General features: G+C 39.5%; 1 protein-coding gene across 2 annotated transcripts in view; it reads left to right on the plus strand.

The window, feature by feature from the left end:
- ATRN (attractin) overlaps positions 1–17,337 on the plus strand; it is a 167,528-nt gene that overhangs the window by 32,694 nt on the left and 117,497 nt on the right. For both annotated transcript variants that reach the window (XM_058563122.1, XM_058563123.1), the window contains exons 2-4: positions 5,322–5,405; positions 9,379–9,492; positions 15,191–15,319. In XM_058563122.1, coding sequence (XP_058419105.1) covers positions 5,322–5,405; positions 9,379–9,492; positions 15,191–15,319 — 327 coding nt within the window. The remainder of the gene's footprint in view (positions 1–5,321; positions 5,406–9,378; positions 9,493–15,190; positions 15,320–17,337) is intronic.

The following is a 17,337-nucleotide window of genomic DNA, read 5'->3' on the forward strand; positions in this document are numbered from 1 at the left end:
CATCAACAAGAGAATGGATAAGTTGTGGTATATTCATACAGTAGAATACTTCTCAGCAAAAGAACGAGCAAGCTGTTGATACACACAATCCTCAGAAACATGCTGATCAAAAGAAGTGAGACACAAAAGTATCTGTATGATTTTATTAAATCAGGTTCTATAAAACTGGTTTATAGTGATAGAAATAAGATTTGTGTTGGGAGAGATTACTTGCAAAGTGGTATGAGGGAGCTTTTGGGGGCAATAAAACTGTTTTCTATCCAGTTTGAGGGGGATTACACATGTGTGTACATTTGTCCAAACTTATCAAATTGTACACGTAAGGTGGTTGCATTTTATTATTTATAAATTACTCCCCGTTAAGATTGATTTAAAAGTTTGTTTGGAAGGAATCAAATCACTATAGCAGTCATTATGTAAATATGAATAGATTATATTGTGGCAGTAAAATTGTCAGACTAGGTTAAGGAACAAAACCTAACCATGTCCTGTTTAGAAGAAATAAACTTTTGAAAATTTGATATAAGGAAATACGAGAAGTAAAGAATTGGACAAAGATCTAAGGCTCAGGAAAACAACAACAGAAAAATCAGTAATTATAGTAGTGAAAAAGGTAGAATTTGAGCATCAAACTAGGTAAATGGGTTATTATCAAAAGGGACAATTTGTGAAGATCTAATAGTCATAAGCTTACTGAATGGCTAAATACAGAAGGCAAAAATAATGTGAGTGCTATGCTGGAGCAGTCATGATATGGGATTTCAGTATACCTTTCTCAGAATTAGATCTAACAGATAACAAGTAAGAATATAAAAGAATTGAATAGTGCATTCAATCAACTTAGTTATATATGTATATTTACAAATAGTAGTTTACATTCCTATGGTAGATTGTGTCTTTTTTTTAATGTCCAAGGAACTTTGGTCAACGTTTATCAATGTCCAAGGTACTTGACCATAAAGTAAGTCTTAACAGGTGAGAAAAGTTGAGGTTTTATAGTGCACATTGTCTCGTAATGATACAAGTAAATTAGAAAGAAATAATTATAAGATTGTTTCCTTTGAAACCTACCTCCTATGGAGGGTTCCCCAATTTTCCCTGTATTTGTTTCCTCTGCAGAATTACCCTTAGCCTATTCTTGAATTGGGAGATTGGTAGAAGCAAGAAGTTAATTCTTTATATTTCTGGTCTTGTTGAAAAGTCTTTATGTTTCAGTTTGATGCCTTTGTGTGACTGCTGGTGAAGTGGGCACAGAGTACCAGTATCCATACCTAGATCACCAGTGATACCATAAAACTTGACTTGAAAGTTTAGGCTGATATTCCAGGCCTTCCCCTTTTTGGTCTCTCTAAATTTTCAGTAACCACTTCTTGGCCGTTCACTAGAACACAGAGAATTGCAAATTGAAAACTGATAAAGTTTAAAAGAAACAAGAATATTTAATAGAGAGGGGATGTGGAGAACAGCATATTCTCATATATTGCTGGTGCAAATGTAAATTGTTACAGCCTTTTAGAAAATAATTTGGCGGTTTGGCTAACAATTAAAATTCATATTCCTTTGGCTCAGTAATCCTCCTCCCAAGATTCTATTCTTAGAAATAAAAGCACAAGTAAGGCCATATGTATAGGGATATTTATTGCAGCAGTGTGCATAATGCCAACCAACTGAAAACAAAATGACTGTTACTAGGAGAAAGGCAGAAAAAAAATGATACCTCCATAGGTTAGAGTATTATGCTACGTGAAAAAGAGTGAATTAGACTAATACCTGATTAGTTGGAGAGATTCCCACAAAGTTTTGTTGAGTGAGAAAAGGAAGATGCAGAAAAGTTTATATAATAATTTGTGTAACCAAAAAATGATTTAAGAGAACCATGCATATATCATGGGCACATGAGTATGAAGAAAAATAGTTAAGAATGCTTATTAGGTGGTTAAATGTTTATCTTAGTGGCAGTGGGGTGGGTGGAGTACTTGGGGAGAGAAGTAAAAAAAGAAGAATTGTCTTTTAGTTGACCAAAAAAAGCTGTCTGTGATCATGTCTATTCATTATTGTAAAATTATGTAAATGTGTTTGTTTAAAGATACTAAGTGAATATTTAAAATAAAAATGACCTATTCTTTCTAAAAGTGGCACTGATTTGCAAATACCTGAACACATCCGTGTGAAGTTCATGGAAACTCTTAGGAGCAAAACAGGCATAGCAGAAAGCCATAAAACTTTTTGAGTTAGAAGACCCCAGAACAAAGAATCAAGGAAAGACACACACACACACACACACACACACACACACACCCGCCCCCCCCCCCCAGTGGGAAATTTATTTATCCATAAAACTGAGGTAGTCGCTGTGGTTGGTTGGTACTGTTCTTCAGGGACCTTTGCATTCCTTTGGTTTCTTGTTCTTGGTGTTGGCTTTGTGTTCAGGCTCGCAGCGTGATGGCTGCAGTACTTCCAGCTGTAAAATTCAACTCGAGCAAAGTCCGGAGGGAGAAGGATGGTCTCTTTGGACGTCTGTTGTAGGTTGGGTTTCTTGGAAGCATTTGCTGAGATGGAGTTTGGGGTACAAGTTGGTTATAATAACCCATGAGAGGAAGGGGCAGGAAGCAGAACTGGACAAAGGAAGAAGCTGAGCTTCAATGCAGGCCTGACAAAGGGAGCTCTGGAGCAAAGGTTGCCTGTCTGAGTTGTCCCATGTTGGATTGAAATGCCCCAGTCATTATACCCCCTATGGTCTGGGCTGCCCTGGGCAGGGCATGACCTGGGGCAAGGCAGCTCCCGAAGGAACTGACAGCTGGAGGCTGTCTGATGACCACACTCCCTGCTGCACCTAGCAGTAAGTCCTTCCTTGAAGGGGAGACCTGAGTGTGCACCTCCCTGTCTACCACACTTTCTTTTTGAGAAAATATTTCCTAGAAGCCCTCCATTAGACTTCCCCCCACATCTAGGTAATAGATTACATGCTGTGACAGAGACTAATAGTTACCTTCACAGTGTTCATAGCCTTTCTCTAGTAAAGAGAATCCTGATTTTTCATTGGGTACATGCTAATCCGGCATAATGGCTACATTTCCCAGCCTCCGTCTACATTTAGATGTGTCAGTAACTTTTGGCTGATGGAATGTAAGTTGAATTGTCATCTTCGACTTGGAGGGGGTGTGCACTTTGTTTTCTTTTCCTCCTTGCTGTGTAGAATATGGAAATAATAACTGGAGTTTGAGCGGCCATTTTCGATTATGAGGTGGAAGCCACATGTTGAGGATGACAGAGCAACAAGATAGGAGAACATTAGGTCCCTTATGATCATGGAAATGCCTTGTGTGCTCTGGATTGCTAACCTTTGGACTTTATATGTTGGTTAAGCCATTGCTATTTAGGTTTTTTTGTCAGTTGCATTAGAACCCGAATCTTAACTGATACACATTTCTAATCAGTTATTGGCAAGGGGCACAGGAAACCATGATTGTCTCAGACTTAGATTTGGGGGATGGAACGGATGTTGGGGAGTAAGTAACAGAGACAGCTATATCAGGCAATACATCAGAGGGAGAGAAGGGCAAAGAAGTCAAGGGATTTGCAGGAGATGATAATTGTGATGGACCATGGAATCTTCACTAGGTAAGTGGGAAAGTGAATTGTGTAGGTGGTGGGTGATGAACAAGAAGTGGTAGTTCAGTGATTAGAGGTCCCCATGGGGATGAAGACTTAACTGGAAAGGGAGAACTAAGCTAAATGAACTGGAGAGATAAGAGACAGTGGCACAGTGTAGGATGCCTAAAATGGAGATTTTGGTGGTAGTGCTATTACTGGTAACCGCAGGGCCCAGAGGAATGGGTGACTGAAGTGGGGGTGGAAGAAAGATCGTTAATGGTGAAGTTAAGAAATGCCTTTTGGATGTTGATGCAGTTGAATGGAAGGCAGTGAACTAGATGCTAATATCTTTGGTGGGTGAGGAGGAATAATTGGGATGTCAGTAGATAACTCAGAAAGTAAGGGAGGCAGATGCAGAAGAGAGCGTCTGTTTCAGAGAGGCTGACATTGTTGATGGAAGAGGGAGGAAAAATAATCTGGAAACAGCAATGAGGAAGGAAATAGCATCCTTCTTTTTTTCTTTTTTTTTTTTTGGTGAGAGAAATCAGCCCTGAGCTAACATCTGTGCTAATCCTCCTCTTTTTGCTGAGGAAGACCGGCTCTGAGCTAACATCTATTGCCAATCCTCCTCCTTTTTTTCTTCCCCAAAGCCCCGGTAGATAGTTGTATGTCATAGTTGCACATCCTTCTAGTTGCTGTATGTGGGACGCGGCCTCAGCGTGGCCGGAGAATCGGTGCATTGGTGCACGCCCGGGATCTGAACCCGGGCCGCCAGTAGCGGACCGCGTGCACTTAACCGCTAAGCCGCTGGGCCGGCCCAAGCATCCTTCTTAAATATTAAAAATTTCCGGCCCAAGCATCCTTCTTAAATATTAAAAATTTCTCTGTAGCAAAAGATACTAGACACAAAGTATAAAGAAAAAATAAATGGAGAAAATACATGTATATTACATTTAACATATAAATTAGAGCTCCTTAATATGAAAAGAGCTCCTAAACGTTAATTTGAAAAAGACAAGTTGGTAACAAAGTGGGCAAAGAATATAGAATCTTAATTCACAAAGGAGGAAGTGCAAATGGCCAGAACATATGAGAAGATATTCAAACATCAGGGTTAGTACCAGTCAAAACATTAATGAGATACTAGGATATGCTTATCATAATGGCAAGATCTAAAAACATTGATAAACTTCAGGCTTGGCATGAGTGTGAGAAGACAGGTGCTGATGTACACTGCTCGTAGAGTGTGGTAGATTAATCGCCACTTCAGAAGAAGCAGCTAAATGGCTATGATGGGTCTGTTGTGTGTTGTGGCTTGATGTGCTTGCCCATCACAGTTATGCTCTCCACAGTGTTATTGTATTGTACATTTTACTTGTAACTTTAACTGTGATCTTATTTTTAAAAAACCAACTCATATTTATAAATAAGTCCTTGGGGCCATTTTTATGGTACAAAGTATAATTTTCCCATCTCAGCTAGAAAGATTTAGATGTTTTTGTTCGTTGCTGTTGGTTTTAATATATTTGTGTCTCCTTTTCTTTAAGTGTATGTATTTGTGTCGTCCAGATTTGTGTAATGTGAATGTAACTATCCAGTTATTTTCTTCTGTTTGTATAATATGCATTAATGTACCCACTATGCTTAACTTGGATTGTATTGAGAATTAACAAAGATATTAATATATGAAATTTTGATGGATTTGTTTTGTTTTTTTTGTATTACAGACTAACTGGATCTTCTGGGTTTGTAACGGATGGACCTGGAAATTATAAATATAAAACGAAGTGCACGTGGCTCATTGAAGGACGGTAAGTAGTAATGGCAAATTTAATTTTTTTTTTAGGATAGAGCTCAGTGTGGCATTGCTTTTCCTATAAGTAAAATTAACAATCTATAGCATAAAGTACTTAAAATATTTTTTATTTGATAATTTTTTGTTTGACAAGTGAATTGGATTTTCTTATTTTTCTTAATCTTCACGGTTAATTAAAAGAAAAGTTCATGTTGATTTAATGCTGCAGATGAATTGTACACAAATGAAAACTGTATATTTTCAATTGTAATAGTTAAAAAACTGTTGAGTATTTTAAATAGTTTTCTTAAAGCATTAGAAAATTACAATATTGTGTCATTTTTCTAATATCTATTTTTATTATAGGCAGGAAAAGCAGAATAACTGTTATTGCCCATACAACTCCTTCTCTGTGCCCCCTGTACCCCTCCAGCTATTGCCTTCTTTTTCTCCTTCTCTTCATGATAAACCTTTAAAGAGGTGCTTCTCAAACTTTTGGTCTCATGACCTCTTTACACTCTTAAATTTTGAGAATGCCAAATAACTTTTATGTGGCTTATATCTGTGTTTATCATTTTAGAAATTAAAACTGAGAAAAATTGTTTATTAATTCATTTAAAAGCAACAATAGTAAACCTACTACATGTTAGCACAAATGACATATTTTTATGAAGAAAGCAACCCCTACATTTAAAAAAAAAATTAAGAAGAAGAATGGCATTGTTTTACATTTTCGTAAATTTCTTCTACTTCTGGCTTAATAGAAGGCAGCTGGATTATATTTTCTTCTGCATTTACTTTGTTAAAATATGTTATTGTGGTTGAAGTATGTGAGGAAAATTAGGGTTCACTTGAATATGTAGTAGGAAAAAAGAGGACATTTTAATAGTCCTTTTTTAATTTTTTTTTGTGAGGAAGATCAGCCCTGAGCTAACATCCATGCCAATCCTCCTCTTTTTTGCTAAGGAAGACCAGCCCTGTGCTAACATCTACTGCCAGTCCTCCTCCTTTTTTTTTCTCCCTTTTTCTCCCCAAAGCCCCGGTAGATAGTTGTATGTCATAGTTGCACTGCCTTCCAGTTGCTGTATGTGGGACGCCGCCTCAGCATGGCCTGACAAGTGGTGCGTCGGTGCGTGCCCGGGATCTGAAACCTGGGCCGCCACTAGAGGAGCGCATGCACTTAACCGCTAAGCCACGGGGCCGGCCCTCTAATAGTCCTTTTAATAATTTGTATGGTCTTCTTTGATACTCTACCAAAATTTAATTTCAACTTCTTTGATACTATACCAAAACTTGTGGTAATTTCTTAAAAGGAAATTGCTGTGTGGAATCTGAAACAATGTTAATGAGCTCTTGGAACTTGTTAAATTAAAATCTATTGGTTTTCTTGTACTTCGAATGGATCTTTAATCCGTGCATGATTTTGTAACATGATATATGGTGAGTGATTTGGAAATACTGGTTCACTGAATTATGCAGATCTTCCAAATATTGAAATATTCCGTTATATATTTTAAAAATCACCTTGGTTAAAATCACCATCAATCTCATCGGAAAATTTTAAGTATTGGGAAGTTGCATCTGGGTGGCAGATACAGATTTTCCAAAACTCTAATTATTGCTTGAAAGCTTGTATTTTATCTTTGGCAACAAATACTGTCAGCTGTTTTCTTTGAAGTGAAAGCCTTGCCTTGTTCATTGTCAAGAAAATATCTGCCGGATATCTAAGTCTGCATAACCATAGTTTGTCAGTTGTCCTCTCAAGTAAAAATGGTAAATGGTGTTCCAAGAAAAAAGCGACTAGTTCAGCTCACAACTAAAACAATTGCACAAGTGATTTCCCTTGAGACCACTGTACTTTGTTGGACAGCAAAAGTGCTTTATGCATCCTTCCCATCTTGTCACGCAGAGTATTAAGAAGACGTGTATTATGGGGCAAGATTTAATAAAACTGTTAGTTTTTAATGCTTGATAAAGATATCCTTAAATGAAACTGTCATTTTTTCTTTTCTTCTGTGAGTGTGTGGTGGTGAAGAATAAGTGATTACTCGTACAGTTTGGTGCTGCTGCCTTGCTTTGTTCTAAGGTACCAGCAGTTTCATCCACCATGCTCTTGTACCATTACCAAAAGTTAACATGGTGATAAAGGCACATGATAGCTTAGTGTTTTTGTGAACATGGTTTTAACCTCTTGGAACCTCTAAAAGGGTCTCAGGTCTCTGGCATGGTGTAGACCACACTTCGAGAGCAGCACACTTGGTTGCTCTAAGGAGTTGTCTGCCCTTGCCCTTTCTATCAGTTTACTCCCGTGTGATGGCCTTCTACACCGTTGCTCTAAATGTGCTCTCAGTGGTTGCCTCCTCGGCCCAAGCAGAAAACTTAATTCCTCCTTTCCCTTATCCCCACATTCAGCCTGTCAGTAAGTTCTGTCCATTTTCCCTCTAGAAATCTCCCAAATCCATCTACATTCTCCTTTTCATCTTCATCTCCAATTATTGTAAGAACCACTATCCTCTCTTTCATGGGCCACTGTAATAGCCTTGAAATTGGCCTCCCGATTTTTGCTTTTGTCCCTTGCCCACCTCTCACCTTTTATATCACATGATTCACTCTGTTTGCCAACTGTCGGACATGCTGATTTTCTTCATGTTTCTCGGACACATCAACTTTTTTCTCCCCAAGACTTTAAGACCCTGCTGTTCCCTCTGCCTGATACATTGTTCCCTAGTCTTTTCACATGGCTTATCTCTCCTCATTCTAATCTCCTCCAAAGGTTTCTGGGGCATCTCCCCACCACCTGTTGTACTACCATATCACATTCCTTTAATTTCTTTGCAATACTCATCACCATCTGAGTTAACTCGTTCATGTACTTATTTAGTTGTTTGTTTAGAGATGTTAATATAGACAAATAAGTGTGGGATAGAGGAGATGTCTAGGCTGGAGACATATAATATGGCATCACCAGGATATAAATGGTGTTGGTATTACTAGGAGCTTTTTGAGTGAAGTGTTTGGGTTGAAGCCAGGTTAGAGAGCAAAGGGGTGAGTGGGATATGAGGAAATGGAGAAGGCAGAGTCTCCTGTGGAGTTTCATTCTATTCAGAGGAGAAAGGGGTAACAGCTGGAAGGAGAGTTGGGCTTTGAAGCTTTTTATGTTTTGTTGTTTTTTGTAAAATATGTGATACTTAAGGAGATTTAAATGTGGCTGTGGAAGTGCCAGATGAGAGGGAGATGTTAAACATTTGAGAGATGTAAGGAGGAGTAGGTAGGTGTATCTGTTTTGGAAAATGGGAATTTGAGAGATTTTTGTCTGGATGCTAAGCATAAGCAGGGAGGTGGGACTGGATGGTTTGAAGTAGTAATTGAGAATTAGTAGCAATTGTGAAGAGGGAGAGAGAGAGTTAGTAGTAGGACTGCTCGCAGAATTGAAGTGCCATTTGCAGTTGATGAGCAGTGACCAATACTGGAGCCAGCCTACCTAGTGGTGTGACTTTTTCTAGCACAGCTTAGTTTTTTTTTGGATTCAGTCTGAGTCAAAGCAGATAGCTGGTTTCCTATAGATCAGGGCTTTTGCCAGGTGGTTTCATGAAAAGGCCAGAGGGGCAGGTGAGTTTAGAGAATCGACAGGTGTATTTGTGAAATGATGTAGTTTGTGAAGTGATGTAGTGTAGAAATTCATCTTAAGTTGAATAAGGAAGAAAACGCAGAAAGGCTAATGCGTTGGTTCAGAGGCTGTTAAAGAATGGCCACTGTATAGACTGTAAGGCCCAAAGAGCCATAGACCATGTCTCTTTTGTTTACCATTGCATGTTTAGTGGTCTCCTGCACATAGTGAGTACTATGTAAATCTTTGAGAAATGAAGAAATACTGTTTATGTGCTATTAATTTCTTCTCTCCTTGTAAGTTCTTTAAAAATCTATATTTTTGTCTCAAATGTTTGATGGTTACGATGATTATTATAAATTACTTTTTCTGTTTTTTCCAGGCCAAATAGAATAATGAGACTTCGTTTCAATCATTTTGCTACAGAGTGTAGTTGGGACCATTTATACGTTTATGATGGGGACTCAATTTATGCACCCCTAGTTGCTGCGTTTAGGTAAGCTCAGTTATATAAGTACTAGTTAATCATTATTTGATTTCTGAAGTCAAATATATCTCCTAGATTACATTCCTCCCTGATTCACCTTTATTATCACTTAACACATTTATTTCATGGAAAGAGTACTAGTTCTAGAGTCCTGTTACTTGTGTACTAGTCCTCACTTGGTTTCCTGTAGCTATCGGTTATGTTTCTGGGCCGAGTACTTGACCTCTCTTTTCAATTTCCTGTTCTATAAAGTTGTAATAGTAGTGTCAAGTTTACTGCTTCTCAGGGTGGTGGTGAAGTTTACATTTTAAAGATGTTTTGTGAGTAATATATGAAATAATATTATTTCTGTGAAAAATTTAAATCAAGAATCATGTCCATCTTGATCCTTGTGTTCCTAATTGCATAGACCTTCAAGAGTTATTTGTTGAATTCAAATATGGTTGTGTGTGTGTCTGTGTGTGTGTATTTATTATATGCATTAATACGGGTGAGGAAAACTTTTTGGGAGAATACATGTAAGATGAACAATGGTTACCCATGGGGAAATGAGGAACATACCAAGTATGTATTGTGATTATTTTTTCAACAAGTGTATTCTGGGTTTGTAGTTAAACAAAATAGCTTAACACCAAATATATGGGGTGTTCTGAAAATGTTTTGGCATTTTAGTTTTTATTAACAATAAGTAGTTGTGTTGTTTATTATATTTTTGACCACATGAGAATTCAAAATCGTTCTTTTTTTCTTCCTTCTACTTGATAGAGGATTTTAAAAACATGTTATTCTAAAATGCACATCCCCTTAGAGAGAGCCATAGTTATCAGTTTTTCATCTGCAGCTGACTTTCTGGATTCTTTCCCTCAAACATTTTATTTCCCTGACTTTAAAAAGAAATCAATTCAACAAATATTTTTGGTATTCCTCACGTGGGGCTAGTCTGGTTGCTGTCTCATGTGGGTGAGGAGGTAACAGAGAATAAACAGTACATGAGGATCAGGGGACTAATGTGCCCTTGTGTTTCTTCACTCCCTTTGGCTTAGAAATCTCTCCAACATATCTTTGAACTGAGAACCAAGGCCACTTTCTGCGTTTCAAATATTGACTTACAGGGCCAAAGAACAGAGTGGATAGGCCATGCTAAGGGTTAAAATGTCATTGGCCAAGTGTTAGGCATATATATTTTTATGCCAGCATTTGAAGCATGCCTTGGATTATAGCAAGAGGCACTCCAAACTTGAATACAAGCATGAAAATTATCTATAGTATGATGTTATCATGATAGTACTTGTTCACTTGATACTGAGTTCATTAATCAAAATTCATAGAGTCCGTGTTATGTGCCAGGCACTTTGAATCAACTTGCCAGAAGCCCTTGTGGGAACATCAGCCAAACAGATGTGCATAACCCTGTGGTTCACCCGGACCGTGTATTTGATGAGCAGACATGTGAATCAACAGCAACAATAAAACAAGCAGAAGGCTGTAATTGTTCTAGTCAGTGACTTTTGAGAGAAGCCAAAGTATATGTACAGATAACAGGAGGATTTTTAGGTTTCTATAAAAATGTTGGTTAACTGGTAGTATAAATCAATGCATTGATTGTGTTAAAATTTATCTTATGATATATTTGAGTGTGAATTTTCTAAAATTATAGTGAGAATGTCTGTTAAAAATTGACATAGACCTGAAGCACAAAACCCCTAAAGCAGTGATGTGCAGAACCATTTGAAAACCTCTGTTTAGGCCATTATGTCCTGTCACAAGATGGGAGCTGAGGAATGCTGTTGTGTCAGGAGGACTTTGGGTAGAGGAATCAACCAAGTCTTGATATCCTGGGGGCCTGGAATGGAGAGAGCCTGGCGGCAAATAGTTTACCCAATAAAGAAGAGAAGAACCACACAGGATTCAGAAGATGTGGACTTTTAATCTGAGTTCTGCCCAAGTCTCTGTGTGAACTTGAATAGATTATTTAAGTGCTCTAGTCCTCAGCTTCTAAAACCTAAAATGAAGGTGTTGTACTTTGTTTTTCTCTAGGGGTATTGCAAACTCTAAAGTTTAATTTGACTCCAAACTGGTTGATCACATTTCTCTTTTATATATTGAAGTTCTGAATAAAATTTGTTTAACAAACAGTTCCATTACTAGACAAATTTGAGAACCCTGGGGCATGGCTCTTCCAGCTTGAGGGCGTTATGATTTGGTGGTGCATTCAGTTCAACAAATACGTAAATGTAGCCTTTGTGGAGCAGCTCCTCTGCTAGGATCTGTTGGTAGGGGATGCAGAGGTGGTAGTGGTGATGGAGGAGAGTAGTTTTCCTCTCTGAGAACATTCTTCAAAGAACATTATTTCTTTTAGGGTTTTTTTTTTTTTTTTGTAAAGAAAGTCCTATGTTGCTGAGGCACTTGTTTAGACTATGATGAAGAGCTATGAGAGGAAGTCTCCTGAAAGGGGGAGTCAGTCTGTCTGTCTAGCACCCGATTGAAACTGTGGTCAGACATGGCGCACTTAGAGACGGTGGTCAAAGGCAGGCACCTCTCTCATGTTTTTGGACCCTCCTTCACCAATCAGAAATATAGACCCTGCGTGACCCCATCACCAGGCTCCAACCCCTGACTTTAAGAACCTGGCTTATCTTCCACATCTCCCTGCCCTTGAGGAGCATATACTCTAGCAAGGAGACAGATGTGTCAAACCCAGGATTACTAGTAAACTAGTATGGTGTAGTTGGTAAAGTCAGGCTGTGCCCCAGGTGTGTTCAGAGAGCCCACGTCTACCTGGCACAGGTATGTTGAATTAAGAAAATATCTTAGTTGAGCAATTTTCAAAAATGGTTCTAAACAGTAGTACTCTGTGTTTAAAAAATATGATTATGAAGAACCCCAGGGCAGGCAGTTCTTGCTTTGCTCAAGTTGAAGAACTGACTGCAGCCTAAGCTGCGCCTGCGTTTATTTATCTACCTAGGGGCAGGGGATAGAGAGGTGGGAGGTGGCTCAGTGACAGTTGAATGGCATGCCTGCAGCACTGCTTTCTCCCCCACACGTTTTCCATTGCCTTGCATGCTGGGTTGAGGCTGGATTTGTATTCATTTACTCTGTAAAAATTTATTTTTGTCATAAATCAGTTGTTTTATTTTCACACTGGGAGAAAGCAGCACATTCCAAAGCTGTCACGATTTCAAGTTTTTGAAGTGAAAAGAAGCAAACATCTAAGGCTCTCTAACAGTGGGGAAGCTGATCCCCTTTCTCCAGCATCGTGGCCATCTAGTGCCCATGGCCCTCCCTTCTGTGACTCTCTGTCCTTTCTCCCTCTACCCATTCTACCATTCATCCTACACGTTTAAATGTCCCCATCATGTAAATGATAAATACCATTAGCCATCACTTGCTGAGCACACGCTAGTGTGAGGCACTATTGAAGCACTTCCCATGCTTTAAGAGTTTGATTCTCGTTACATCGCTGTGAGGTAGATAGGATTTGTCTCATTGTGCATTGGAGGAAACTGAGTCTGAGAGATGTCGGTGACATGCACAGGCATGTGGAGCAAGGATCAGAGCTCACATCTCTTTGCTCCAAAAGTTCATGCTAAGATAACAGAGTTCAGGTCTCCCACATGTGGCTGAGGCCCCCAATCCTCTCCTGTGCCAGTATTTCTTATGGGAAGATTGCTTTTGACATATGTACCTGTGTCTAGGTGGCCCTGCTCTTGCACGTATTTACCCCTTCAGCATTTCAAGGGGTTCTGTTGTATAAAACCAATGAAAGCATGATGATGGTTGAAACCTTCCTTTTAGATCTCTGATCAAATGGCACCTCTTCCAAGAGGCCTTCCCTAACTGCCGTTTCTAAAGTAGGACTTTTTCTTCTTTTACTCTGGTCTATTTCCCTTCATAGCATTTCTCTCTGCCTGGCGTTATATATACACACCGGGGAGTGGGGGTGTATCTGTGCTTATTTGTTGTTTCTCTAACGTGAGCTCCAGGAGGGCAGGGACTTTTTCACTGTTGTGTTCCTGGTACTTAGAACAGTGCCTCACGTGTAGTAAGTGCTTAGTAAATATTTGTTAGTTGAATACATAGTAGAAAATACTTCATTGTTTTGTACTTCAGAGTCCTAGGGTTCCTAGAGTTCTGTCTTCATATTTAAAACTCTCGTTGAATGAAAATCCAGTCCCCTCCTCCTCCCCATACCCTGCTTATGTACTCTTCCATTTCATCATTTTTGTGTGTATTTACATAAATACACATAAATGTACACGTATACTAGGCCCTTTGTTTTGCAGCTTGGTTGTTTTTATGACTTGTCAGAATGCCTTGATGAGCTCTTTGTTACTCCTGTAGACCTACAGATATGTAATGATTTATTCAACTCTTGTGGATGAGCATTTAGGTGGTTTTCAACCTATTGCCATTCTGAATAGTGCTGCAGTTAGGATTCTTGTATATTTTTCTTTGTGTATGTGAGCAAGTGTTTATTCTACGAAGAAATAGAATTGCTAGGTCATAGTGATTGAGCATTAAGATTATCATAGGCCCTAAGGTGAGAGTTTACCTTGTGTGTGCTTATAAGATTGTCACAGGCACTAAGGTGAGAGTTTACCTTGTGTGTGCTCTAGGAAAGCAAAGAGACTGGTGTGGCTGGGGCTGAGTGATTGAGGGAAGAGAGTAATGGGAGGTGAGATGTTTGTTCACTGGGTGGGGTTGTGTGTATGAAGCAGATGGCATAAGGCCTAGTAAAGATTTAGGCTTTTACCAATTGAGGTGGTGGTGGTGGTGATAGTCAATTGATAACTGGGCAAAAGGTGTGAGCATACAAAGAAATGCAACAGGTAAGTAAACATAGGAAAAATGATTAACCTCAAGAGTATAAAAGACACTCAAAACCACAATTAAAAAATCACTTTTCACTTATTAAATTAGCAGAGCTAAAATAGGACTGGTAATCTTCTTTGTTGGCAAGGTGAGATGGGATGGACCCCTTCACTCTCTATTGATGGGATTTCAATTTGGCATCTCTTCTGGAAAGCAAGTTGGTATATGGATCAAAAGCTTTAAAGCCATCGTTTAGACCCTTTGACTCAGTAATTCTTTCTCTCTCCAGGCGCCCAGCACGTACTATTATGTACTGGGCCCTGAATGAGAGTCTGAAAGCTCTGAGGGAGCTTTTAGTCACATAGCAAATGCTTATGGTATATTACTTGTAGAATAGAGTATAAGGTGTAATATGTTATCAATTAGACACAGAAAATACATCAGAATGCTAATAGTACTGGGATTATGGGTGTTTATCAAACTTCTTTATTTCCATTTTTACTTTTCATGTTTTTCAATAGTATATATTTAGTGTTGATCAACTCATAAAGTTTGTTACTTTCTGTGATTGTGGAGGTTTACTCAGTTTTTCAAAGGAACATTATAAAAAGTTTTATTAAAAAAAAAAGAAAGAAAGAGTAGGGCTGTTGATTTTAAATCTCATTAGAAATATAACCCAGAATAGAGGAGAGCCTGGCAAAAGATTCAGATCTGTTCCTCAGAGGGTCCAGAACTGATAGGGTAGCACTATGCATTTGTCACAGAAATTTGCCCCTCTTCCTGGAAGTGGTTTTTTAAATTGTAAGGATGAATTCCAGTTCTAATTTTGTGTCTGCCACCATGTGATGTGTCTGTAATTGTGCTTCTCTTTATAAGAAATGTGTTTTCATTTCAGCGGCCTCATTGTTCCTGAGAGAGATGGCAATGAGACTGTCCCCGAGGTTGTTGCCACATCAGGTTATGCCCTGCTGCATTTTTTTAGTGATGCTGCTTATAATTTGACTGGATTTAATATCACTTACAAGTAAGATATTTAAGTCTAATATTTGTGATTTTATTCAAAGACTATGTATTGTTTTAACAATAATAATGACTAGCATATCGAGGCTTATAATTTGCTGGGCATTGCACTAAAAACAGTTTGCGTGGATTGTCTTATTGAAAGTTCTTTTAAAAACTCAGGTACAGGCACTGTTTTTCTACTCATTTTATAATTGAGGAAACTGGTGGGAAAATATAAAGTAAGTTGTCGAGGTAGTCAGGCAACAATTTCAATCCAGGTCTTGGTACTGTTGAGCTTCTCCTGGAAGAGAGGGGCATTTTCCTGCCAGTGGATAAAAACATGGGGATTTTTTGCTAAGTACAATTTAAAAAATAGTAGTAGTTTTTATGTACTCAATAGTTGGCCCATTGATGACAACTTAGTTGAGGTTTCAAAGGAAATGTAGACAAACAGACTCTAGGCAGCTTTTGGAATTTGTTGAGGTGGGAGAGAGGCTAACTTTTGTCTTTTCTTTTTTTCCTCCTAAGAAATGTTTATTTTCGTAAGTAGTTAAATTCATAAAATGCCATAAGCAAGGTATCTGTGATAAAGAGCTTCTGTGGGCCACAAAGCCTACAATACTATTTGGTCTTTTACAGAATAAGTTTGCCAACTCTTGGCATAGGCAGTAACCGCCATGTGTAACCTTTGTGCTGGGTTCTTTTTCTGCCCATTTTCTCAGAATCTCGGTATTCTTTCAGGCCTGTTTAAAGCCGTCTCTATCTGGAGACGGTATGGTGATTCAGTTTTCCAGGAGCCCAGGGTTCTTGACTTGGCAGCCTTGGGCAGCTTATCACAGTAGTAGCAAGGTGATTTTTAGTGACACCAGTAGGCATAAAGGCTGGTTCAGGGAAGAGGCTGTTGAGTTTGGTTGGGTAGATGTCTGAGCAGGGTCTAGAGCTCAGAAGAGCTGTCAGGGCTGGGGATGTCAGCTGGGAATCACTGGCACATGGACAGTGACCGACTGGCCTATGGGGTGTGTGCACAGTGCAGAGAGGGACAGCAGAGGCAGGTAAGGGGCAGAGGAATGCCAGTAGGTTGTGTTTTCACAGAAGCCCAGAAAAGAAAGTCTCAAGAAGGAGGGAGCTGACAGCTATGAAGTTGAGTAAGCAGAGGAGGCCCTAGGTGACCCTGTGGGTGAAGTCAGGGGCCTGGTGGGGACACAGTTCAGGATGGAAAGTTAGAAAGTCATGGCATTGAGAGTGGGACACTCTGAAGAAGTTCGGCTCTGAAGGGGAGGGGCAGAGGTGAGAGGTGGGTTTAGGCCAGAGATTCTCAAACTTCACGTGCACAGAATCTCTTCGAGGGCTTCTTTTTATTTTTATAATTTTTTTTTTTTTAAATTTTTCCTCCAAAGCTCCAGTAGATAGTTGTATGTCATAGCTGCACATCCCTCTAGTTGCTGCATGTAGGACGCGGCCTCAGCATGGCCGGAGAAGCGGTGCTTCGGTGCGCGCCCAGGATCCGAACCCGGGCTGCCAGTAGCGGAGTGCGTGCACTTAACCGCTAAGCCGCGGGGCCAGCCCATGGAGGGCTTCTTAAGACACAGATTCCTGGGCCCTACCCAGAGATCATAGCTCAACAGAGTGAGAGCCTGAGAATCTGTATTTCTGATAAGCTCCTAGGTGATGCTGCTCCTGCCTGTTCACTGTCTGCATTCTTTTGAGTGGCACTGCTCTAGCCTTCATCCAGGCCCCATTCTGGGTTCCCTGTAGGTTCCTAGGTCCGGGGCTAGAGGGCAGAAGCTTCACTGTGGTAGGGTCCCTCACTGTAAGCCTTGGGGGAGAAGAAAAACTCCAGGGAGGGAGCACCCCAGGAGAGCAGGTACTTCAAACACCTCTCAACAATGGAAGCCCTCTGCCATATCACTGGAGATCTTAGCTCTGTGGCCAGTATCTTCCCCAGGAATGCAAGTTATTCTTACCCTGATTGGTCGTTTTCTTTCTTGGAGATGAGTGTAGGGGGAAGCCTTGATCTCTCTTAGAGACCAGAATTAGTTT

Source organism: Diceros bicornis, chromosome 19, assembly GCF_020826845.1.
Source record: "Diceros bicornis minor isolate mBicDic1 chromosome 19, mDicBic1.mat.cur, whole genome shotgun sequence".
In the NCBI taxonomy this organism is placed as follows: domain Eukaryota; kingdom Metazoa; phylum Chordata; class Mammalia; order Perissodactyla; family Rhinocerotidae; genus Diceros; species Diceros bicornis.